Here is a 24,296-nt window from a genome sequence, read left to right as displayed (position 1 = left end):
CACATCACATCGATGCGGTTGGACGTGAAGTGGAACAAGCTTTGCAGTGGCACTCGGTGGAAACGTTTTATTATTTAACGTTTTCTTAAAATAAATAGAGAACTTCCAAGACGTTGCTAAAGACAAATTTATTTGATTTGGTAAATTCCAGGAATATAACACCTCTGACTATAGAAAACACCCAAATGGTCCAAATTATCAGCAGTACAAATTTTTTTTTTGCCATTTTCTACAAATAAACAAACAGCTGAGGGATATAAAAACTAAAACATACCAAATTAAAAACGTTCCCTCTTCAGAGCAATTGACAAACAAATCCAGAATACGGACCACTGACCAGTCCCATGTAGGGACAGTCTGGCCAAATGAAAATACAAATTAAACAATCACTCAATTAAAAAAAAAAAAAAAGCATTATTTACAAATACCTTACAACAGCAGTGAACCAACCCATCACATTGCCCTCATTATTCCTACTTCTATTGCCAAATGTACACAGCACGTCATAGGTCCTACGCCTTCTGTTCCTCACCACTATCACAAATAACTGCTACACCTTCCCAGTTTAGCCAAGTCCACCCAGGTGCGCACACAGCACCTTCCCTGACTTGTTCTGGAGGGTTGCTGATACAGCCCTGCATGTACTAGGGACATACACACACCTGTGATCCATCCAAGTGGTGTGAGCATATAGCTCAAAACTCCCCCAATCTTTCTACAAGGCTTTTTGTCCACAATTTCACTCTCTTAACTCGTGGGGCACTGAAGAGGAAGAAAAAAAAAACAGCTACCCAAAACTGTTCATATATACACAAAAAAGGGTTTCCTTCTCTCTGTTAAATAAAACATTCTTTTACATTCCTTGAGCTGGTGCGTATAAGAACACGTCAGTGGTTGAAGTATGTAAGAGGTGAAGAAAGGGAAGTACAGGATCAGAGAGGACAGCCAGCTGGTCGTCTTATCAGGGATAAGTGCACAGCATTGTGGGGGGATATTCATACCGCAATCGGATCAAATAAACATGTCAAATTTTAGCAGACATTTAAAACAAATTAAATGTTTATTATAAAATGAAAAATCTAAAGCAGCGCCAAATAAGTCTGTGAAAGAAAAATCTGGAACAAAGACGAATACCAAGTACAATCAAAACTAGGAACTAATGGGGCTCGGGTGGAGATTTCTGGTATATATTTCTAGTTTAAACAAAAATGTTTATCGAGATGTCTTTTACTGAGCTTTTTTAAAATATTATTCCAAAAATAAATTCATTTTTAGGCCATCTGATAGTGTCAAAATGATTAAAACTCCAACTAAAAAAAATTCCAGCTTTTTGTTTAAAAAGACGAAAAACAAAAAAGCGTAAACGCGATGGCAGCTACTGTACATGGCATGACGAACAAGCTGGTTGTGTGTACACAAAAACTGACATTCAAAAATGACTACACCGTTTTTGAAAATACCACATTAGGAACCGAAGAATTATTGAAACACACCACCACAGTAAAAGGGAGCCATGACTTCAAACCGGAAACGCATGACAGTAAATGGGACAGAAAGAAATAAGACGGGAAAGAAGGACATTCTCTAGAGTGCAATTGTTTGGTCCCCTTTACCTCCCCAAAGGAATCCGACTAGCTAAGAGATTCTTTGGCTCGTGGGTCTGTCACTCCACTAAAAACACGTGGAGAAGAGAAAGCGCCTCGTGCCCTCCTCCATCGTGCTGTGAAATAATGGCTTTAGACATCAAATGTGATGAATAACAGCTACTATGTCGTGTAAAAGAAATGAATGAAAAGATTGGACAAATGAAGGGGGGGCTGTTGGCTAACAAGACACTTAACCCTGTTAAAATGGCAGTGGGGCAGGGGACTGGGGTTTACATCACTAGTACTGTGTGTGTGCGCTACTCCCCTCATTCAATCTATTGTATTCTTTACAACCTTTCTTTAAATTCTTCAAGCAAGCGTAGTGAGGCGGGGGGGGGGGGGGGGGGGGGGGGGAGCAAAATGATGCACGTGTGTGTTTGTGTGTGAGAGAAAGAGAGAGACTGAGGCAGAGAGACGGTGAGAGAAAGAGAGGGGACAGAGATGATTGCTCAGTGAGTGGATGTGGCGATGCAGTGGTGAGCTCCCCCTGCTGGGTGGAGGAGGGCAGTGCAGGCCCAGGGCTCTGACATGGCTCAGTTCACAGGGTCTCTGGCAGTCTGTGGGCTCGCTCTGCTCCAGCTCCCTCAGTCAGAGTCGGAATCAGATGAATCACCCGAACTGGACGCACTGCTGCTGCTCTCAGATTTATTCTCCTTATCCTCGGCCTCTTCATCCTCTTCCTCATCCTCATTCTGATCAAAGCAGACAAAGTAGGTTTTAATATCACAACCATAAACAGTCCTGGGGTGTTACGGAAACAACATTTGACATGTTTTAAAGAACAGATTTCTAACAGCTACAGGACAACAAGTCACTGGTTAAAATCAGAAGTACCATAAAGTAAATGCTGCCAGGATTCACACCACCCAGTTTGCTTGAATGTAAGTCACTGGTCACATACAGATATGTATCGCCCAATGAGCTATTAGCAGTTTGAGGAAAATCAGGATGCTGAATTTACTTTAATCGTCTCAACTCTGCACCTCTGGTTCAAACCCTATGCATCTAATCTACCTATAAACTATATTTTATCATTCACAAACAACGCTAGCAATCTCACGTCATCATCGTCATCTTCCTCCTCGCTGTCATCGCCGCTAGATGATCCGTCCTCAGACTCCTTTTCTTCTTCGTCATCATCATCTTCGTCATCGTCATCTTCGTCATCGTCATCCAAGTCCTACAGAGGAGAAAAATGACTTGAGCCCAGACTGTGGAGGTGCGGGACAGACGCGGGAGCGTGGAGGTGCGGGACAGACGCGGGACAGACGCGGGAGCGTGGAGGTGCGGGACAGACGCGGGAGCGTGGAGGTGCGGGACAGACGCGGGAGCGTGGAGGTGCGGGACAGACGCGGGAGCGTGGAGGTGCGGGACAGACGCGGGAGCGTGGAGGTGCGGGACAGACGCGGGAGCGTGGAGGTGCGGGACAGACGCGGGAGCGTGGAGGTGCGGGACAGACGCGGGAGCGTGGAGGTGCGGGACAGACGCGGGAGCGTGGAGGTGCGGGACAGACGCGGGAGCGTGGAGGTGCGGGACAGACGCGGGAGCGTGGAGGTGCGGGACAGACGCGGGAGCGTGGAGGTGCGGGAGTGTGGAAGTATACTCACAGAGCACTTGGTCTTTGCCTTCTTCTTGGCAGTGGCAGCACTCGCTTTACCCACATTCCTCCTTTTCTGCAGAGGAATAGGGAAGGAAGGCAGCTGTGTGTTAAATGCTAGTTAACATGGAGACGTTAACATGGAGAAAAACAAACAGCTAACTTACCAAGGAGTTGTATTCCTTATAGGTCGCTCTCTCCTGAGATGATAAGCTCTGTATTGGAGACATAATTTCACCATGTGACATTTTATTTACAAACCTATATTAACATTGATCAATTTACACTTAAAGAAAGAAAAAAAAAAGATATGATAAAAGGAACATCTAACTGTACATGGCCATTCTCGAACTGCAAGAGGGAGATCTGATTCCACAATGCCACTTTACTGATATTTATTCGTGCTGCTATTCTATTTTATTTGTAGATATGTATATACATATAGATATATATGCAGATGTGTATTATATATCTATACCACATACCCATATTTAATTATCCCTGCTGCTATACGTCTGCACTTCTATATTCAGTATCCCAGTTTCTACACTTCTACATCTCTATATTTGTACACACGTATTACGTATTTTGGTTAATCCTGTGATGCCACCAGTCACATTCTTGTAATCTTAAATCTTAACCCTATCTTACTGAAAAATATATTGATATATATTTATATCCAAATTTTGTGCACACTGCGCGAGCTTAAATGCAACTAAATTTCGTTCTGCGTACACCCGTCTACAATGAATGACAAGATTGTCTAAGTCTAAGAGATGGGGTTGATATTTGGCGGTGGTTGAGTTACCGCGAGCCACTGTTCCAGCTGCACTTTGTACTGCTTCTGTTTCTCCTCAGCGATCTTCTTGTAGCGGTCCTTCTCCTTCAGCGGGAGTCTCTGCCAGCGCCCGCCAATCTCGGCCATGCGCTCCTTCATGGGCAGATGGTTCAGCTCCCCATTGGACAGCATCTCCTGGGAGAACTTCTGATAGCCGTTTCTGATTCGGCAAAGAGACGAAAGAGAACGACATCGCAGCGTCACCAACTGGCTACGGACCACGCGCAGTCTACGATTCGTTATGGTTCGTAAGATTTCAAACGCCCAATCACGCAACATCGCAGCAACACCAACAACCAATACGCAAGCAGATAAGAGCAAAGATAAACACTCACGATGGTGGTTTTTTGGGCTCTCCGTCAAATTTCATCTTCTTGCCGGAGGCGATTATGGCCGTGGGGGAGCGCATCTCACTCAGCTCTCTCTGAGCACAAGGACACAGTGAACAGGGAGACGGCGTGAGGCCCAACATACCGCACGCCTTGGTCAGACTCTGACGTAGAGGTTCAAAAGGCATGATCGTGATTTTTAGCAAGGTTACGGCAAGCCAAAAGATTAACCCGATGGGAGAGGTGATGGGGATGACGGGCAGTTCTGGCTTAAGAAGTAGCCAAGAGGCTCTGAAATGCTTCTGTTAGAAGTGCAGCAAGAGCTCCAGTTTTTCAGTTCACACTGACACCAGTATTCGGGTCAAACACTCGCAGACCTTATCTGGAACACGGTGGCCTGACTTTGGTAGGTGGTAAGATGTAAAATGTTCCAACAAGGTCTGCCCACCTCGTATCTCTTCTGATCCTCCGCAGCCTTTTTGATCCACATAATCTTCTCCTTCTTCTCCATGGTGTTCCAGGTGGCTTCCATAGCTTTCTGTGCCTTTGGCCGGTCATTCTGAACAAACACACAGATGGGGTAACAAGTTTGGTATTAAAGACACAGATGCTAGCCATCATATCAGGACGCTACAGTTAACAAAACCTTAGCTAGGTGACATTTACTACCTTAAAGCGGGCCATGTAATCGCCAATGACACTATGTTGCCAAATGTCCTGTGCAGTCTTGGGCGGGTCCGGCAGCTTGCTTTGCTCCTCCCTCCCTCGTCTCTCTGACTCCGCCTTGAGCACTGCCTCCAGGTTCTTGTATTTTTCCTGTTATTGGGTGGACCTTTCAGTGACCGTGGGCGAAAGCTTGTGCTGCCATACTCCCTTGTACACTTTGACAATGCTCGACTTTACTCGACTTTGCCTACTTTCGCTTCCAGTAAGAACATTAGCCTAATACATCAGCAGCAAAATGGCACATGCTGCCATCCTTCCCCAAACCGGATCAACTTAGCCGCGTGGGAGGATGATTTTACCGAACCTTACAGAAGAGAGGGACTGGACGCGTCTGCTCGTCAGAGAGCTCAAGCTGATTGGACATGTTTTTGGAAAAGGTCAGCCACAAATGGGCGACAAACTATTTAGAAATTGTGTCTAAATCGAGTTCTAAATCAGCATAATCAAAATCAAAGTATGGCTGCACAAGCTTCCACCCACAGTCACTGTTTCCAGAGGGATTCAGCTGCAAGTCAGGGCTGAAGGAGTGTTGGCGCTCGCCGTACGTGATTCAGTACCTTCTTCTTGTCGGCGAGCTCGTTCCACATGCGGGCCAGGAGTCTGGTGAGCTCGTTGTCGGACAGGTCGGGCCGTTCCTGCTGGAGCTTGGGCCGTTTCTCCTCGGAGAAGATGAACATGGCGGAGATGGGCCTCTTGGGCTTCTCTGAGCTGTTCTGTGTACGGGACGAAAGTGGCGTGGGATGGGTGAGGTCATAAAGAACAGACACACACACACACACACACACACACACACAGGGGAAAGAGAAAGACGTCTCACCTTAGCTTTAGAGGTGCTCTTCTTAGGTGCGGGGCTGCTGCCTCCAGTGCCCTTCTTAAAACCCACCATCTTTTGCTCTCCTAAGATTCTCTGCTGCTCCTCCTCTGAAATGCTCTGCAGATCAAAGACACGATTACAACAAAGAACCACTTAAACGTGCACAAGAGGGGCAGCTGCCGAGGAAGAGTCTCCACTTACACACAGGTATCGGTTCATGTCAACTTCATATTCTTTTTTTTTCTGTAACAGAAAATGGAAGAGGGCGAGAACATTAATGGGTGACAGAAAAATGTGATTTCTGTGTGAATCAGCTCAGTCTCGACATGGTCTCGACACGTTCGTGGTGCACGTTGGCACGTTCTTCTGGAGCTCTTGCAGACCTGCTCGCAGCGCTTCTGGTAGGCGTCCTTCTCGCTCGGTTTGAGCTGCTTCCAGCGCTGGCTGCACATGACCATGCGCTCTGTGCTGGGGACGTCCTTCATGCTGGACATCAGCTCGGCACAGAACATGGAGTAACCGTTTCTGGAAGGACAGGAGGGGAGAGCCACTGTTAGGTAGGCGAGTGTAGAATACGAGTCTTGCCCAAGGACCCTTATTGGTCCAGTACTTGCCCGGATTGGGGATTGAACCCCAGTGCCCCACAGGAGCGGGAGCAGAGGCGTACACGCCCACCAGCTCCAATGCACATCTACTTACGATGGTGGTTTGTCAGGCCGACCGTCAAACTTGTCCTTAAGCTGTCTTTCCGCTTTGGTTAGAGTGGACTTGACTATGTCGTCTTCAGTCAGGTTCTGCTCTGGGTGCTGTTGAATAAACTCACGCATCGTCTCCTGCAAGAGCAACGGAAAAGACGTGAAGCGCAGCCAGAAGCAGGAAAGACATCCGCCATTTTCTCGAGCAGTGGCACACCACTGCCTTTGCTGCCATTTCTACCACCATCGTTGAGTGCCCTTTTAAAAAAACGAAACGCCAGAAACAAGCTGGGCTAGTCACAGCTAGGCAAGCCAGGACAAGACGCATGTTAAAAATGTGCCTGTTTAAAAAAAGAACCCTTCGTTAAAGACGACTGGAAGCACCTCTCAAGCTTCACTGGGTCATTAAGGAAGCAGATGGCGAAGCGGGCCTCACCTCGTACAGCTTGCGCTGCTCCAGAGACTTGCCGATCCACTTCAGCCTTTTCTTGTCCGACAGCTGCGTCCACCTCTTCCCCAGGCTGTCTTTAATGTCTTTGGTGGTGGCCTGAGCACAGAGAAACACAAGCATTCAGCCTTTTAAATACAAGGCCCTAAACCTAAACAAAAACGCAAACAAAAACGAGGTTTTAACGAGTCCACACTGATCTCACTCACTCACTCACACTCTCTATACTTTGGGGAAATGGGAAGAATCAGGCAGGCAGGTGGACAGACTCACGTCAGCGTGGGTTTTGAGGTACGCCTTCTTCTCGTGGTTGTACCACAGCTGTTGAGGGGTCTTGGGTTTTTCTGGCACGTTTGAGCCCTTCTTACCCGTACACTCCAGTAGGTCAGGATGATCCTCCCTAAACACACGTCAGGCCCATGACTTAAAGCTCCACACGTGAACAGGGATGGCAGTGTGAATTAAAAGGAGGAGAGTCTCGTGCGTGATGCTACGCAGAGCTTTTCTCTCCATGGACTCCACTGTCATTCCAAAGTCAAAAGACATCAAAAACGCTCTATAGAATTGTATGGTAATAACTAGTTTGCACTTACTTGAATTTCAACATGTTAAGCACGAAAGTTTCTTTTTCTCTGAGGAAGTCATTCACATATTTCTCCTGCAGAGAAAAGCATGAAACAGAAAAAAACTGAGAATCCCACAGTTGAATTAGAGGTCATTTTGTCAGTCTGTGGTGCTAAACAGCACTTAGATGCAATTAATATAAGACTGAACTAAAAGTGCAAATGTACAAGAGCAGAGGAATGAAGGGACTCCCAAGTCTCCAGTGTATTCACCTCTTGAAATGCTCATAGATGAAAGAATGGATAAAATTGCTCATTTACGCGAGCAGGTATGCATTTAAATTGTAGTAAAATCATTTGACCTAAAATTATTGAATACAATTTATTTAATGGTGGCAGAATTCTCAGACCTTTTGCTATGCCCCTCCCTTAAAAACATCCACTGTCAATTACTAAATGAGGGAGGCCTCTCAAGTTTTCAGAGTAACTGAAAAATTATGAAATGGTGTACAGGACAAAGAGCAGACATGCTCAAAATTTTGGGGGCGAGATGGAGTTGTTCTTTTTGAAGCCAAAAATGCAAGAGATGTCAGATATGGACAAAATTGTGTGAAGGTCTTCACTGTGGAATATCCTGATGAGGTTCCAACAAATAGAATAACAAGACATTTTTGTTTTACTGGCAAGGGGTTAAACAAATAGTGAAAGGGGCTGTGGGGAATCATAACTAAAAGTTAGCTTAAAACAATGCATGTTTACTGCATTCCTGCTATGTGAGAACATCACTCTCCTGTGTGTGTCCTGAGTGATTTGAGACTTGGGATGCCCAACACTTGCATTGGGAAGTCAGATTTTCCCTCATCAATATACGATAGAAGAGTTTCCTTTGGAATATCTCTGACTGATAACATGTCAGATTAATATGATAGGCATAGCAACAATATCCAAGGGGGTGGGACTATAATGCAAACTAAGGAACATTCTGAGAAAATCTAGAATCTTCTGGAACCAGTTTTTTTCAGGGTTCTTTCATTTTTTTTATAAACCATGTAACAAGGTTTATTAGCATTACATTTCTGTATTCAAAGTCTACCTGTATATCTGGAGGTCACCTTCACCTTAGCCCTAAACTCAGTCCATGCTCTCACCTTTTTACGATCCGGGAGCTCTTTGTATTTCTTGGAGAGGATTTTTGTGAGATCCAGGTTGCTCATCTCCGGATGAAGCTTGGCATACTTTGCTCTCTTTTCCATGAAGAAGCGGAAGTATGGAGTAAGTGGCTTCTTGGGAAAATCTGGGTGTTTCTGTTGAGAAAAACAAGGAGATACACGTTGTCTTAAAGCCAAGGACAACCCCTAGGTAGGACGCACGTCTTGGCTGTTTGTCATTCTGCAGACACTGGCTTCCGGACCTTCAGGCTCCCACAATTAATGGTGCACAGTCCAAGTTTTAAAACATAAAAGGGAAAAAAAAGCAAAATGGCACATTGGTGAATGGCATATTTGGTTATGAAATGAAGAGCATTGATTGTTTTGCGAGGTTTTTTTTTGTGTTGACCACATACAAACTTCTGAAGTGCAATGGCACAAACAAGGAAAATGTGTCGATGTTGTGCACACTAATGGCTTGCCCTTGTATACTAATGTTATTATTAACTGCTAACTAAGTAATGACATAAAATAATGTACAATTTCTTATTTTATTTAAACTGTAGGCCTGTGAATGAAATGTATTGCACCATTTACATCAGTAACACAGGTGAATGCATGGGTCATAAGTGTGTGACTGGGTGCTATGGGGAGGGGGGGGGGATCTTCCCGTGCTGGTGAACCAAAACCACCTTCTACTGCTGCTGTGGTTTACACTGAGGGACACGGCTGTGGTTTAACGTGAAGTCAACAAATGTACCACATCTCAAAGTGTATTTAACACCTTAACACGTTTGTGAATATCATGTGAAGTAAAAGAAAATAATATAGACTCTGTTGAAGTCTATTGACTGGTTGTTCTTTGTTCTTCTTTGAGCTTTGTTCGCTTTGGAAGAAAAATTATCCTCACACATGGCATCACACCCCCCCCATGTTATTTTTTGTGTGACAAAACGTAGACCAGACAGACTCATCAGATAGTAAAGTCCTTGCAATGTGAAACCCCCTTTCTCTGATCCATCATGTGATGTGCAAGCCACAATGACTTCAAGTTTCCCCAATTACAAGATAGCAAGATGTGTAGTATGAACACTATAGTGGTCTGATAACTTTGAAAGTCATGTAGCATAAGCTTCCATTAAAAGTACTGACAGATACAGTTAAAGGCTTTAACAAAACTGCATTTGAAAAAGGCAGAACCGGTTGGCATACCTTCAGTTTTTTGCCTTTATAGGGATTCTTGACGTAGTCTTGTGCATCAAAGATTAGCTCAGTCAGTGTGCGAAATTTGCGGATCTGAAAGAAAAACCTTGATTTGAGGGAATCAACAAATCTCAACAAATGCTAAATGTTCTTACATTTAAACATATACACAGCCTGCAAACAAATGAGTAAACGTAAAAACCAGTAAAGCTCTAGAAGCATACCACAACAGTACAAATAAACTTAAACAATCTAGTCATTATTGTTAATGCTGTGCATCTCAAATTAAGAACTGAACTCAACCATCATTGTCAGTAAAGGCTGGTGAGCCTTCTAGTATTCTATTTTACCTTTTAGGTTTGAGGGTTTAAGTATACCATTGTGAAACAATCCCTTACCACTCTTGAGACCTCAAGCCATTTCTGCTTGCACATCTCAGCTGAATACGTGTTAAAGGCCACCTTCTCCCAGTCCAGATGGGCTTCTGATGTCTTGTACTTGGCCAAGTCTTTCTCTGGTAGATTAAGTTTCATGGCATCCAGGAGTTTCAACATATCATCCTGGGCCCAGACTACAAAAGTGAAGATTGGAAATTACTGTGGATACAGGCTTTATGTCTAAACTCATTTGTTGACATCTGCTAAATGTCAAAAGATCATCACAGCATATTATCTGGTTTAAAGTAGTACTACACTTAATCACTTAAATGTCCCTTCTGAGAATTAACTAAAGGCCATTTTTTCCATTTTCTTTTCTTAAATTTACCCTCACCTTGCTCTGTATTGGCGGAATCCATTCCTCCATTCATTCTCCAAAATCACCTCTGAAGATGGAGAAAATGAAGACAACAAAATATAATATATACTAATATATATAATATAATAATGAATGCACAACATTTATGAACCATAGTATTTTAAAACGTAATATTAAGCGGTCATATATTGCAGATATAACTACAACCGGTTTATACAAATACGACCTTCCTAAAAAAGTAGTCAACAACGCGATACGTCATGCACGACAAAAAAAATAATCTTAAGACGGGCTGCCGTTTTCTCTTCCCGTTTTATTTCATTTTTGTGAACGTCTACCTTGACTTAGATAAGTCGACTTATAACCCAAAAAAACCCCTAAAAGGTGTCGAATGCCGCGTTACTTTTGTGCATGGGAATTAAAAGCCAGCCCTACACATAATAGTAGTTCATTACACCGCCCCTAAGCGTTTACGCCGCATCGTGAGACATAGCCCCGTAGCTTGTGACGGTTTCAAATCTCAAATAACTCTGCAGTCGACACCAGCCACAACGGCAACCCGTCCAATCTTCCATTTTGTCAACTGGTCTAAGATTTGGAGGGCTCATCCCACTCAAACTACTCGGGCGCGGCCGTTTCGAGACAACCATTTCGACCGGGGTCGGTTCTCGCGTCGAATGGGATATTTTTTTTGTCGGGACGAGCTGGATACTGGGAGGTACTACGGAAGGAGGAAGCGAGCTGTGTCGACGACGGGCGGGCAGCTGTAGGCAACCAGCTGACCACGGAGGATCTGCTTTCGGTCTCCGACGAGGGGGGAAAGGTGGTCAGGGAACATCACTACAGAATGCACCACTCGACTCTGCCTCACTTCTGACGGGGCGCGGAGCTCGCTTCCGCCACGGAGGCTTCGGGTTCGCGCCTCGCACCACCATTTTACGGAGCGAGAAAAACCGTTGAATCCTCTCGTTGAAATGGCTGGTTCGCCATCTGTTAGGGAACAGTTGTACTCTGAAACACATTAAATTTTTTTTTTTCGTTTTTCGCATGAATTGACCGGTCGAATTAATCACAAAACGACCGCTTCCACAGCGAGGCGTTGCCATCATTGAATGTGTAATGGCGACGGTTGAACCGACACGCTCGAGCTCTCAACAGCCAGATTCACAGTTAAGACCGAAACGAACCAAATCCGATAAAAAACTACTGAAATCACGTTTGAGAAGTACCCTCCCGACACAAAAACACGCGGAAATTTATTGGCTCTTTAAAATGGAAAATATTAAATGGGGGGTAAACGTAACTCCAGAAACGGCAATTTTAGTGAAAATTGGAAGTGGGTTAGCTAGCTAAGCTACAACCGACGGCACGTCGTCAGCTGTGGTTCGTGTGGGTTCCATTTAGTAGGCTCGATTATGCGGGTTCATGTTAAATCTCGACCTAACCTTGATATTTTTAAGCAATAACTACTAACAAAAGAGCCATTTTCACATTTGGTTGTAAATAATAAAAATGAATAAAATAGCCGATATAATCTTGCCGAGCGACCTATGACTGACCTACACTAGCTAGACGGCTAGAGCTAGCTAGCTTCGCGTCCCCTCCGCCGTGGAGAGCGCGTCTTAAATTTAGAAAATACGAGATTAATTTATTTAAAAAATATGGATACGTGTTGTTTCTGACTCGAGTATCTTTTATAAAAAATGGTCTTACCGTAAAAATCTGTCCGCTACCCCGACTTTCAAGTGACGTCGAGGAATACGGGCTAAACGCGAGGCGTTCGTGGCCGTGTGGCGGTGGGGTGGACGCGAGGTCTTCGATATCTTTGGAAGGAAAAAAAAACATTAAATAGAAATAAACTCGCTGGCTCTAAACCGCTGGGTGTTTAGTTTTTAGACAAATACAAGCCGAAGTAAACCCGCGAGAAACTGCTGCCGTGGAGGGGGTCGTCCGTTCAATTTCTTCCCCGCAATGTGAAAGGAAACAATGACGGCCGAGACTGAGAGCGGTTCACTGGCGTGACGATTGTTGTCGAGCCGCCATGCTACAGCCCCGCGCCTCGGCCCCAAACGGGGGGGAAAACGGCGTGAAAACGCACCTGGTGGACGGGGACTTCGCCCGACGCGCTCCTCAAGCCTCGCTAGTTGATCAACTGAACGCCCCGCGATCACGAACTTGGTGTTTTTTTTTTAAGTCGTGCGAGAGAGCGAGAGCCCCACACGGTGAGATATTTAACCGAGCTCCCTGATGGCTAACCAGAGGCGGCTGGTTCTCGCAGCCTCATGGAGTCCCGACTCGGCGCGGAAATAACGACGACCGCACCGAGTTTTAAACGCACCCGGCGCCCGTATCGCAATCGACTTCAGCGGCAGACTACGCGAATTAAATATAGAACTAAATATATATTAGACCAACGAAAACGGAATGGACTATTTTACCCCCCAAGTCTCGGGACGGGAAATGGGGGTAAGGCGACCTCGGAATGTACTGAACCCTGCACCAGGCAATGCGATTTATAAAAAAGGCATTAAAAAAGAACCAGTCGAAGGTTTATAAACATAATAAAACAAATTTTGTAGGTAAATACTCGCTGTGTTGTAGCTTACCTCCGTCGGTCAGTTTACCAAAGGTTTGTTTATCAAACGGTGGAGCAGATGAGGAGGCGGCGGTGAACCCTACCTGTCGCAGCGTGTGTGGAACTGGTTGTGGAACAAGGGGAGGGTTGAATGTTGGCCAGCACTGCGCCGCCGGTCCAGGGCACGGGCGCTCCAGTCCCCGCAGAGCAGGGAGACTTCCCCCCCGCCTCCATCTCTCGCGCTCTCTCCTTCCAGTCAGCGCGCAGCTCTCTCGTTCCGACCATTTCTCTTTCCAGAGCGACATCCGCATTTTCGCTCTTCCCCCACCGCCGCCCGCATCGCGCTGCCTTTGCTCCTCCATTTGGATTTCGCTCTCGGTCGGTACGAGCGGGGCGAGCAGCCCTGCTGTGGAGCTACGCGGCGACGGAACACAAAATGTTGCCCGTGCATTTTGAGTTTGCTGGTTGACTTCATATACTGGTCTAGATTTGTAACTACATCTGTAAATAAATCAAATTAAAAATTATGATGACTCCTGTGTGTTCCTTATGAAAATGGAAAAGTTAGGCGGTGTTCCTACACTGTAAAAGTAGGAAAGTGGTGGGGAAAAGCCCCCGGAACAATGTTCTCGACTTCACTTTTATATAGCCTAGTTCTTTTTTTCCCCCTTTTAAGTCTGTTTGACAGCTACATCTTTTTTTCCGCCCTGTAATATCATTCAACTCCACCTTGCCTGTTTATGGGCGTTACCAACACTGTCCAATCAAGGCGCTGAGATCTGGTCAAAACAAATGATTTTCCAATGAGCGCACGGCCTCGTTAGAACATCAGTGGAATGACAGGCGAATAGTGATCCGAAGGAGACAAGGCGTACTCACAAGGGAAACGACATATATAAAAACCGAGCAGTGTTACAGCCTATTAAAAGTGTTACTGGCTAAAGTTATTTTAAGTCTCCATCAAAAAAACGTGTTCATCCCAATAAGGTTGTTTTGGTCATAGAATTTTATTAGATAAATGAGTGAAAATCAATCAAGAAGGTATAACAATAAAAGTTAATGTACATAAATCACTGTTCAAACAAACCCACTCAAAGTCCTTGAATATCTATACTTAATTTTTAAATCTAAATTATTCAGTAACGTCTAGCTAAATATATTTACAAACATGAACTTTACCTAAAACATGAAACGATTCAGACAGAAATGAAGAGACACAGTGTGATATTGTGGCTTTCAATATAGAAAGGGCTTAACACTAGATTTATCGCATCTGGGCTTAACACTAGATTCATCTCATCTGGGCTTAACACTAGATTCAATCTCACACACTGGCTGCAGGGAGCCATAAAACCAAAGTTGCATGAGCCATAAAACTAAAGTAGTTAAAAGATCATATAATGGATTTCACAATGTGTAAAACCAAAGTAAACAAGTGCACGAAACAAAAAGAGTAAAGCAAGACAGTGTTCTGGAAAAAGCATGGAATGTGTATTAATCTAGAAATGTATTTAATGTAATGTATATTAATGCCCCTAGAATGTATGACTTGTGGAATGTATATTAATGACTAGAAGGCAATGATGAAAATGCAAACTCATACCGGCAGGGATTTAAGTCTAGACTGTACAACAGTTTTAAAATCCATCAGCTGAATGTTTCCTGTTTGATTCATGCTGTATTTTTGCAGATAGTTTCACAAAGGCATTACGGCGTGGTCCCTGGATTTGCAGGGATTATGGGAAAGGCGATTCGTCGTACACGTCCACACCCAGCTCCTCCTCGAGGGCCACCGTAGCGTCCTCCGCGTCCAGCTGGGACAGAACACAACAAAATGTTTGCAGTAACAAAACAGGCATGCAGGCTCTATGAGCCAAATATTCAAACGTTAGAACATGGACGTATATTGATATGGCCCTGGAAATAGATTTAACGTTATGACTGAGGTGTGGCAGGAGGTTATATGAATGGAATATAAAAAAAGACTTATTGCTAATTATAACAGATGGGACCACTTACACATTTCATCTCCAAGTTGGTGAAGAGACGCCCCGTCATGAGCATACGTAGAGGGATGGTGAGGATGAGGACGAAGGGCAGGGCCAGTGAGATGTCGGTGGACTTGACCGCCCACAGGATGGCCAGAGTCACCACCTGAATTATGGTGAACATGTGCATGCGCCAGGTCTTAACCTGGACACGAGAGAGAGAGAGAGATGAACAGAGAAAGAAATGGAGGGAACGGATAAAAAGAAGAATTTAAATTAAACGAAAGAAATGCACTGCTAAAAACTAGAAAGAGCAGATTTTAAAATGTACTACATTATTAAAAATAGCTTTTTGACAGTTACAGTGACTTTACAGAAAAACATGAAGGATTCCATCCACAACAGTGAATGGTTTATTAACTGAGCCGTCAAATCAGACACACTGAAAGAAAAGTCGCCATACCTGGGTGGCGTAAGGCTCGGCTGGGTGGTGCTTTTTGGGAACAAACAAGAGCTTCACGCGGTCCCAGAGCTGCACGCCACTCAGAGACGTGATACCCATGTACAGGAAGATGCCAAAGAGAGCAGCCATGGGGATCAGCTTCAACACAGGCTCCATTAGAATGGACAGGCCTAAGGTTAAGAAAGAAAAAGGAAGCTTTAGTGTTAAGGAATATTTTCCTTTACACTAATTTTTCAACAGGTAAAGGTTTTCCTACTGTGACAAAAAATACACTTTAATTTTTTGAGGCATGTGTGCAAAAGCACAGGTGGGTCTATCTCTGCACATGGAGAGCTACCCGCCACCGGATTCAGCTCCAGCCATAACCTAATACACTAAAGTCTGCAGGAAGGAAGCTCCCTATAAGGATGGATGTTCTTCTACCATGCCTTGAGCAGATTTTGTATTTTTGTAAAGAAAGTTTAAAGATTTATAGTTCCCTTTTCAAGTGGTAATAGAAAAAACTCAAATGAAAACAAACAAAAACCAAACAGGTAAACCAAATGGCGTGACGACAGTCCACAACTCACCGACTAAGAGGGCCACGAAAAACCCACTGACCCTCTGCTCCAGCACCCTTTCAATCTCCGGTTTTGGCCCCTTGGTCATGACGGTGAGGGCGTTGGCATGGGTGACGGATCGCACCGTGGCAGCACTGAACCAGGGGCTACCGAAGATGGAGGCAGCTCCGCCCATGGCCACTATGAGGAGCAGGTCCCAGTGGAAGCCCGAGCCCTTAACCATCTTCCTCTCGGGTTTACTCACTATCAGCCTGAGAGGAAGTCACATTGCAACCCTTTATATTACGCAACACAAGACAAGGGTGTTTACATTTGTGTAGCTGTTCGATTAAAATATATGAAATAAAATATGGTTTTTCAAATGCTTTTCTCGTCCACACGGAGACACAGTGTTGTTATTAACGCCTTTCTCTACAGAGATGCAGGCCAGCACATGCATCTTAACATTATGTTTGGGCTTGCTGTTCATCACGGAGGCCCTCGCACACTGTTCATGTATGGACTGATGAAAAGAACAGGAGGAGCAGCACCACAGTAGTGCGTCCGCAGCGTGTTAGAGGAGACCTAGTGAGAAGGTGCCGCTCCACTGCAACGACGGCACGAGCGTGTCACGGCTGAGCTACTCACGTGGTGATCTGGGACTCCAGGAAGATGAGGATGAAGACCAGCAAAGCGGGGACGACGCAAGCGAACATCAGCCAGATGGGGAAGGGCTTCGTCAACCCCATGGGGCTGATAATCCAGCCTCTAGCGTTTTCGTTAGACACAGTCAATCCCTTCGGTACCACCAGTTTCTAATGGCGCATGAGAGAAGGTGATGAAGATCACACACAGAACATGAAATGACACCACACCAGCACATCTGATTCCATGTCAGAAGTTATTAAAAATTAAACATCAGCGTGCATTCTTCCAAAATTAAATTAGTCTGTGTTATTTCTTCATCAATAACTGTAAAAAGTAACCTAAGTAACCTAATAATCTTCATATAGTCTGTATAAAACAGGTAGCTACATCTGATATTGTACGTTTATATTCAGATTCATCATTAGCATAAATAACCCTACAAACTGATGTGAAAATAGAGGAAACGCAGGTGTCAATGAGCACTGATCCTCAGTCTGTATAAGTTACACAAACTACATTTTGCAGAACAGAAGAGGTAGTTGAGCATCAACAATAAAAAAAAAAAAAATTATATATAAACACTAATTTTCTGACTTTACACAGATGTTCCTCAGAATTGCCAAAAGTGTGGTTTGTATGACCTGTGTGTAGGTGTCCGTAATAACGTAGTCAATAGCAACCATGATAAAAATGGCGATGGGCACGCCGAAATCCCCAATTATACGGCGAACCTGCGGAGAGGAAGAGATTCAACAACGACAAAAAATGAGTGGTCGACCGATGTATTGAGCCGATATTTTGGTGGTGGTAAAAATATTCTTATCAGCCAAAAAATAAGTAGATGATGCCGAAATCGCAACCATATTAGCTTATTTATCTATTTATGTATGTAGTGACTGAAGTATAACTGCTAACAATGTATATTCCTGTCAAAAAGGGCGATAAACCTTAAAGGAGCAATGAATAATTTTTCCAGTGATTCTTCTGTACATTATTTACATTTTGTAAGTTCCAGTAACATTTTATATGATTAAAAAAGATTTTGTCTGCATCTTTAGCCGTTTCAGTCTTTAACTTCAGAAATATTCGATTATTATCTAGTATTAGCTCCTAAGCTTTGCTAACCTTAATTTTTTGTCAATTGTTCTTTTTTGAAAAATTAAAACAAGTAGGCTTGTTCATTGTTAAGAACAATGGAAGCACATAAAATGTTAATTCCCAGACACTTGGCTATATTCTAATCAAAAGTTAACATTAGCTGTTGATGCTTCCTGCATTGTGTCAGATAAAGTCAGATCAAGTTTGTGTTTGATGTGCTGAATCTTGTTTGATTCTATGTTACATAGCTCAACTTCTATTTCTATTAATCCCCATATAGATGCATACATTTCATTGATGTTTTTACTGTTGTATTGAATATTTTTTCCAATTATTAACTTATACTCATGAATGAATGGTGCGGTATTTCTTCTTGTGAGGTCATTTCTTATCAAGCATGTTGGTACGTACAGGGCCAGGGAGGAAGATGCTGTTCTTGAACTGGCGGAGGAAGTAGGCGATGAAGAAACAGCCGAACATCAGGCACATGGAGAGCAGAGCGGTGTTGGGGAAGACCTTGGCTTGCTCCTGTGGTAGCGTCATGTTGCCAACCTTGTGCGTTTCATTGACGATGGTGTATAATGGGTCAAAGGGGTTCGTCAGATTCAGTGGGGAGTAGTTCACCTTCAGAGGGTGATTCTTGAAAATCTGTGGAGGAACAATAGAGAGAGAGAGAGAGAGAGAGAGAGAGAGGGAGAGAGGGAGAGAGAGAGAGAGGGAGGTAGGGAAGGAGAAGATGCGAGAAGAGAAGACCAGTTTGGTTTAAAAAGTCAGTTTGGTTAAAAAAAGTTTCTGTTCATTACAAAAAATGCACATGCACATGACATCATATTAGCCAAGGCCACCACTCCCTGATTCTGGCTTAATCTTTTGCGTAAGGGTGACACAGAGAAGAGATCACATGTGCACCCCGAGTCCCTCTACAGTCGTTGATTCTCTACCGTTTCTCTAGCATCTGTTTCCGTGTGCGCATTTGTGTTTACCGTGAAAAGCTTGACAAAGGTCTCGTAGATGAAAATGAAGGAGATGAGGATGGAGAAGATCTCTTGGGTGAAGCGAGAGATGAAGCGAACCAGGAAGCTGGCCTCCGCAGCCACGATGATCAACACAATGATTATCAGCCATATGCCGACCCAGGTCCGGCCCACGATGTACTCCACGTCATTGGACTTACAGAACTGACAGGCAGATCGGTTCTATTATTAATACACTCCTTCATTAGGATTCTCCAAAAGCAAGAATAAAAATAAAGGCGATGAAATGTTTACAATGGAAGCAGATAGTATACAGCAGAAAGATGAAAAGATGCTTGAGAATGAGGTGACCAGTTTTTATCATTTCAGGATGTCCTCTTAAAGATCAATTACAGAAATCGCAAATTGATCTCTACAAAGATTGTAGAGTTTTCAGATTTTAGTTGCATTAAATATTACTGACTAAACCCAAACATCATTCTGGTTCTGCTTCGTAGTACATGATGACTAGGCTGGCATTTTTAATAGATTTTTTTTAATGCTAAAGAAAATGTTTCCTTGCACTGTAATTTGACAGTTTGGTGGTTGTTCTGATACCATACTCCCCTTTCCTTACACATAACTACCCAGAAGGATGGTGTGGTCACAGATAAAAAAAAAGGACATCCCCAAACTACATACTTAAAAGGGATGACTAGATGAGATGCAAATGGAACAATTATGTCCAGTGACATAATATCAAACAAGCTTTTGGGGAACATGGATGTCTGTTTTGAATATTCTGAAAGAGGCTTAGTTCGACGGATGCCAGACCTTCTATGTCCTTGCAGACAGTGTCAGTCAGGATCTTTCTCTATCATGATATCTTCCAAATTAAAATCAAAATCTAAATAAACATAGAACACCCACTACCAAAACTGAAAAAAAAACAAACAAGCAAAATTCGAGAACACCACGCTCTGTTTTCCACGCACCTTAAAGAAAGCCTCTTCAAACACCATCAGTGGTCCAGTAAAGCCGACGACCAACACGGGCTGTGCAGCGATCAAACAGAAGATCATGCCCTGCACACTGGTGGAGATCATCATCTCCGACACGCCAATCATGCTCTCCGTCTTATCGGCTAGAGTGCAGGAACATGGTGGTGAGAGGCGGCAGGCACAGATCAAGGGTTCAGACGTGTGTTCAGACGTGTGTTCAGACGTGTGTTCAGACGTGTGTTCAGACGTGGCCTCGGACGGGTTCACGTGGCTGAGGCTACGAGACACGGGTACTCACCCAGGAGTCCTCCGAAGGTGATGGCAGGGGAGAGAGCGGCGAAGTAGATGAAGATGATGGCAGAAAGGACCTGGATGCTGAAGGCATCCGTGAAGTCGCTGATGTAATGCCTGTAACGTCGTTTAATGTCCTTCACCATCCCCCCAAAGGGGTAGCCGGTCCGGGCCAGTGGATCCTCTGATGGCTTGTCAGGCCCTGCTCATGCCAGACAACATGAACAAACAAATTATTATTATTTATTATTATTATTATTATTATTATTATTATTATTATTATTATTATTATTATTATTATTATTATTATAAGTGTGTATTAAGTGCAGCTGTCAAATGCATACAGTTGTGGTCAAAAGTTTACATACACTTGTAAAAAACATAATGTTATGGCTGTCTTGAGTTTTCAATAAGTTCTACAACTCTTATTTTTCTGTGATAGAGTGATCGGAACACATACATGTTTGTCACAAAAAACAGTCATAAAATTTGGTTCTTTCATAAATTTATTATGGGTCTGCTGAAAATGTCACCAAATCTGCTGGGTCAAAAATATACATACAGCAACAAAATTTGTCAATTTTGGTGATGTAGCGAGTTGTGTCAATCAAATTAGCTTCATGTCATGGCCTCTTCACTTCTTGTAAGTGATTCTGATTGACTACAGCTGTTGACTTCTCATGAGCCCATTTAAATAGGGCTCATTTGACCCAGTGATTAGACTCAGCTACAAAAGCTACAATGGGAAAGTCAAAGGAACTCAGTGTGGATCTGAAAAAGCGAATTATTGACTTGAACAAGTCAGGGAAGTCACTTGGAGCCATTTCAAAGCAGCTACAGGTCCCAAGAGCAACTGTGCAGACAATTATACGCAAGTACAAAGTGCATGGAACAGTTGTGTCACTGCCACGATCAGGAAGAAAACGCAAGCTATCACATGCTGCCGAGAGGAGATTGGTCAGGATGGTCAAGAGTCAACCAAGAATCACCAAGAAGCAGGTCTGCAAGGATTTGGAAGCTGATGGAACACAGGTGTCAGTCTCCACAGTCAAGCGTGTTTTACATCGCCATGGACTGAGAGGCTGCCGTGCAAGAAAGAAGCCCTTGCTCCAGAAAAGGCACCTTAAGACTCGGCTGAAGTTTGCTGCTGATCACATGGACAAAGATAAAACCTTCTGGAGGAAAGTTCTCTGGTCAGACGAAACAAAAATTGAGCTGTTTGGCCACAACACCCAGCAATATGTTTGGAGGAGAAAAGGTGAGGCCTTTAATCCCAGGAACACCATGCCTACTGTCAAGCATGGTGGTGGTAGTATTATGCTCTGGGGATGTTTTGCTGCCAGTGGAACTGGTTCTTTGCAGAAAGTAAATGGGATAATGAAGAAGGAGGATTACCTCCAAATTCTGCAGGAAAACTTAAAACCATCAGCCTGAAGGTTGGGTCTTGGGCGCAGTTGGGTGTTCCAACAAGACAATGACCCAAAACACACATCAAAAGTGGTAAAGGAATGGCTAAACCAGGCTAGAATTAAGGTTTTAGAATGGCCTTCCCAAAGTCCTGACTTAAACCCCATTGAGAACATGTGGACAGTGCTAAAGAAACAGGTTCATGCAAGAAAACCATCACATTTAGCTGAACTGCACCAATTCTGTCAAGAAGAGTGGTCAAACATTCGACCTGAAGCTTGCCAGGAGCTTGTGGATGGCTACCAAAAGCGCCTAGTTGCCGTGAAAATGGCCAAGGGACATGTAACCAAATACTAATGTTGCTGTATGTATATTTTTGACCCAGCAGATTTGGTGACATTTTCAGCAGACCCATAATAAATTTATGAAAGAACCAAATTTTTTGTGACAAACATGTATGTGTTCCGATCACTCTATCACAGAAAAATAAGAGTTGTAGAACTTATTGAAAACTCAAGACAGCCATAACATTATGTTTTTTACAAGTGTATGTAAACTTTTGACCACAACTGTATGTACTGTGTGAATAAGAAATTTGCTTTAAAGGTATACAGGGAACTTTAGAACTTTTTATCTCCAGGGTAAAGTGTATGGCTGCCCTTTTATACTGAATCTGTAGCAGCTCCATCCAGCAAAGATCAGGCAGAAAGCACCAAATAAACACACCGTCCTCCAGCACAGCAGTAAAGAGCCTCACCGTCAGGCTTTCTTCCGAAAGCGATGCGAGTGTCAGCAGGACGCACCCTGTCACGCAGCATCTTCTTCTGGAAGCTCACAAGAGGCTTGAGCATGTCCTCGCTTTGGATCGGAGTGGGCGGGATCACGATGCTACAGTCCATGAAGTCGGCGATTGCATTGGTCAGCTCTTTTTCGCTCTGGGCCAGGTAGGCCTCCAAGCTGAAGACCTGTGGGCCAGATGCAGATTGGGAGAAGAAAATGCAGTTTCTGAGTGAAGCTTTTTTCTTTACATATAGCTCATTTGTCACCTGATTGAAATGTATCCTTTCTTGTCTCTCAGTATCTGTCCCTTTCTCCATGTTAGGTTTTTCTTGAAGCTGGGCCCCGCACTCACTCTCTCTGTCTCTCTCTCACTCTCTCTCACTCTCTCTCTGTCTCTCTCTCTCTCACTCTCTCTCTCTCTCTGTCTCTCTCTCTCACTCTCTCTCTCTCTCTCTTACCCAGTCAGCCATCAGGGTGCCCATAGCTCGTCCGCTCTCGTGGAAGTCCACGCCACTTTGGCTGGGCCCCACCAGCACGAAGACGAAGCGGATCGGTACAGGAGACTCCAGGACCCCGTCCATCACCACAGAGTCCCGCAGCCTCAGAAACGCCACCACTGGCTTCTGCAGGGACTCCACCGCACCTGTGCGCATACACACAATTACGCTCACGCCACCGCAGTCACGCTGTGCGAGGAGCTGAAAGCGTGCGCTTTATTTGCACCAGTCTGACGTGGGTGCACAGTGGTCTGCACTCACCTGACAGCACAAGAGATGCTTCCACATGCTCAGCAGAGTCCCTCTGATTGGACGAAATTCAGAGCAGAACATCGGTGAGCAGCAGGTAAAGAGACAACACATATGATACACGTAGAAGAACAGGGCAGGCAGTACACCATGCGCAGACAAATGAATGGGTGGATGGACAGATTGGCAAATGGAGGGAAGGTTCAATGAAGAATAGCTCTACCTGTGAAGTGACAGAGAAGGTCTGCATCTTGAGGCCTGGTGCACTGACCTCCGGCACGTCACTCTGACTGTGGACCAGAACAGATCAAATGGATCATGTGATGCACCATGTCTGAGTTGAAGTATGAGGTCATCCAGTCCAGTGAGATTGGAGACAAGGTGAGTGAATGTTGAGCCAAGTTCAACCATCTGGAGGAATGTGGCCGTCACAACACTCGGCATCTAGACCAAACAGATGTTTGGGCGATGGTGTAATATAATTATCGCGTGTGTGTTAGAGGGGAGTGGGTGTCTGTGAGGAAAATGTGTGTGTGAGTTTGTAAGACGGAGCGTGTGTTAGAGGGAAGTATGTGTTTATATGAGAGAGTGTGTTTTACCTGCGTTTCTGCAGTAGTGCTTCAACCAGGACATCGCTGTCTGAAGGACGAATCTCGTTCTTGTTCACAAGTTCACTTACTATCTTCTCAGCGATGCCTGAGAGTCCAGACTCTTCCACGTCCAGAAGCACCACCCCTGACCCCAACCAGCAGGACACCGAGAGAAAATCACCAGTGCAGGTGTGAGTCATGGTGCAATCAGTGGTTTATCTACAAGCTTAACAACAGGAACTTGGTAGTTTCCATGTGTTGATATCCGAACTGTTGATGTCCTCTTGTGCTTTAAGCCAAAACCGTACATGAAGTAGGGTAGTGTGGCCGTGGAGCGTTTCCATGGAAATATGTAATTACCATCACATACATTGGTTACCCATGGTCACATCCCCTGGGTACTTGTGTCAGTACCGTCACGTCCCCTGGGCACGCCTGTCATTACCGTGGCAAC

At 44.3% G+C, this 24,296-nt stretch overlaps 2 protein-coding genes across 8 annotated transcripts in view; both read right to left on the bottom strand.

The window, feature by feature from the left end:
- Nucleotides 1–113: 113 nt before the first annotated feature.
- ubtf (upstream binding transcription factor) lies at nucleotides 114–13,981 on the bottom strand. Of its 7 annotated transcripts, none has more exons than XM_076997020.1 (22): nucleotides 13,443–13,981; nucleotides 12,477–12,586; nucleotides 10,779–10,830; nucleotides 10,406–10,578; nucleotides 10,017–10,100; nucleotides 8,805–8,960; nucleotides 7,687–7,751; nucleotides 7,367–7,493; nucleotides 7,082–7,192; nucleotides 6,650–6,783; nucleotides 6,334–6,475; nucleotides 6,152–6,193; nucleotides 5,954–6,067; nucleotides 5,694–5,849; nucleotides 5,080–5,214; nucleotides 4,859–4,969; nucleotides 4,417–4,505; nucleotides 4,052–4,241; nucleotides 3,411–3,458; nucleotides 3,254–3,319; nucleotides 2,707–2,826; nucleotides 114–2,338 (listed from the first exon to the last, which is right to left on the bottom strand). In XM_076997020.1, the coding sequence occupies exons 3-22, from the start codon at nucleotides 10,813–10,815 to the stop codon at nucleotides 2,231–2,233; spliced, it is 2,208 nt and encodes a 735-aa protein (XP_076853135.1). In that variant the 5' UTR covers nucleotides 10,816–10,830; nucleotides 12,477–12,586; nucleotides 13,443–13,981; the 3' UTR covers nucleotides 114–2,230. The 7 variants fall into 7 exon arrangements, with proteins under 7 accessions (XP_076853135.1, XP_076853130.1, XP_076853129.1 ...); XM_076997015.1 differs by having other exon boundaries at nucleotides 5,080–5,226; nucleotides 13,370–13,980; XM_076997014.1 differs by having other exon boundaries at nucleotides 5,080–5,226; nucleotides 13,443–13,980.
- Nucleotides 13,982–14,326: 345 nt separating this feature from the next.
- The window catches only part of slc4a1a (solute carrier family 4 member 1a (Diego blood group)), a 14,663-nt gene continuing 4,693 nt past the window's right edge, over nucleotides 14,327–24,296 (bottom strand). Inside the window, exons 7-21 of the mRNA XM_076997012.1 lie at nucleotides 23,852–23,987; nucleotides 23,476–23,542; nucleotides 23,265–23,307; nucleotides 22,965–23,149; nucleotides 22,484–22,691; nucleotides 20,327–20,521; nucleotides 20,023–20,171; nucleotides 19,058–19,252; nucleotides 18,486–18,722; nucleotides 17,618–17,707; nucleotides 16,977–17,143; nucleotides 16,359–16,600; nucleotides 15,790–15,959; nucleotides 15,358–15,531; nucleotides 14,327–15,152 (exon numbers count right to left, since the gene is read on the bottom strand). Coding sequence (XP_076853127.1) covers nucleotides 15,075–15,152; nucleotides 15,358–15,531; nucleotides 15,790–15,959; nucleotides 16,359–16,600; nucleotides 16,977–17,143; nucleotides 17,618–17,707; nucleotides 18,486–18,722; nucleotides 19,058–19,252; nucleotides 20,023–20,171; nucleotides 20,327–20,521; nucleotides 22,484–22,691; nucleotides 22,965–23,149; nucleotides 23,265–23,307; nucleotides 23,476–23,542; nucleotides 23,852–23,987 — 2,336 coding nt within the window. The 3' untranslated portion in view covers nucleotides 14,327–15,074. The remainder of the gene's footprint in view (nucleotides 15,153–15,357; nucleotides 15,532–15,789; nucleotides 15,960–16,358; nucleotides 16,601–16,976; nucleotides 17,144–17,617; nucleotides 17,708–18,485; nucleotides 18,723–19,057; nucleotides 19,253–20,022; nucleotides 20,172–20,326; nucleotides 20,522–22,483; nucleotides 22,692–22,964; nucleotides 23,150–23,264; nucleotides 23,308–23,475; nucleotides 23,543–23,851; nucleotides 23,988–24,296) is intronic.

Source organism: Brachyhypopomus gauderio, chromosome 2 (genome assembly GCF_052324685.1).
Source record: "Brachyhypopomus gauderio isolate BG-103 chromosome 2, BGAUD_0.2, whole genome shotgun sequence".
NCBI lineage: Eukaryota > Metazoa > Chordata > Actinopteri > Gymnotiformes > Hypopomidae > Brachyhypopomus > Brachyhypopomus gauderio.
This window is presented reverse-complemented; position numbering and strand designations above follow the sequence as displayed.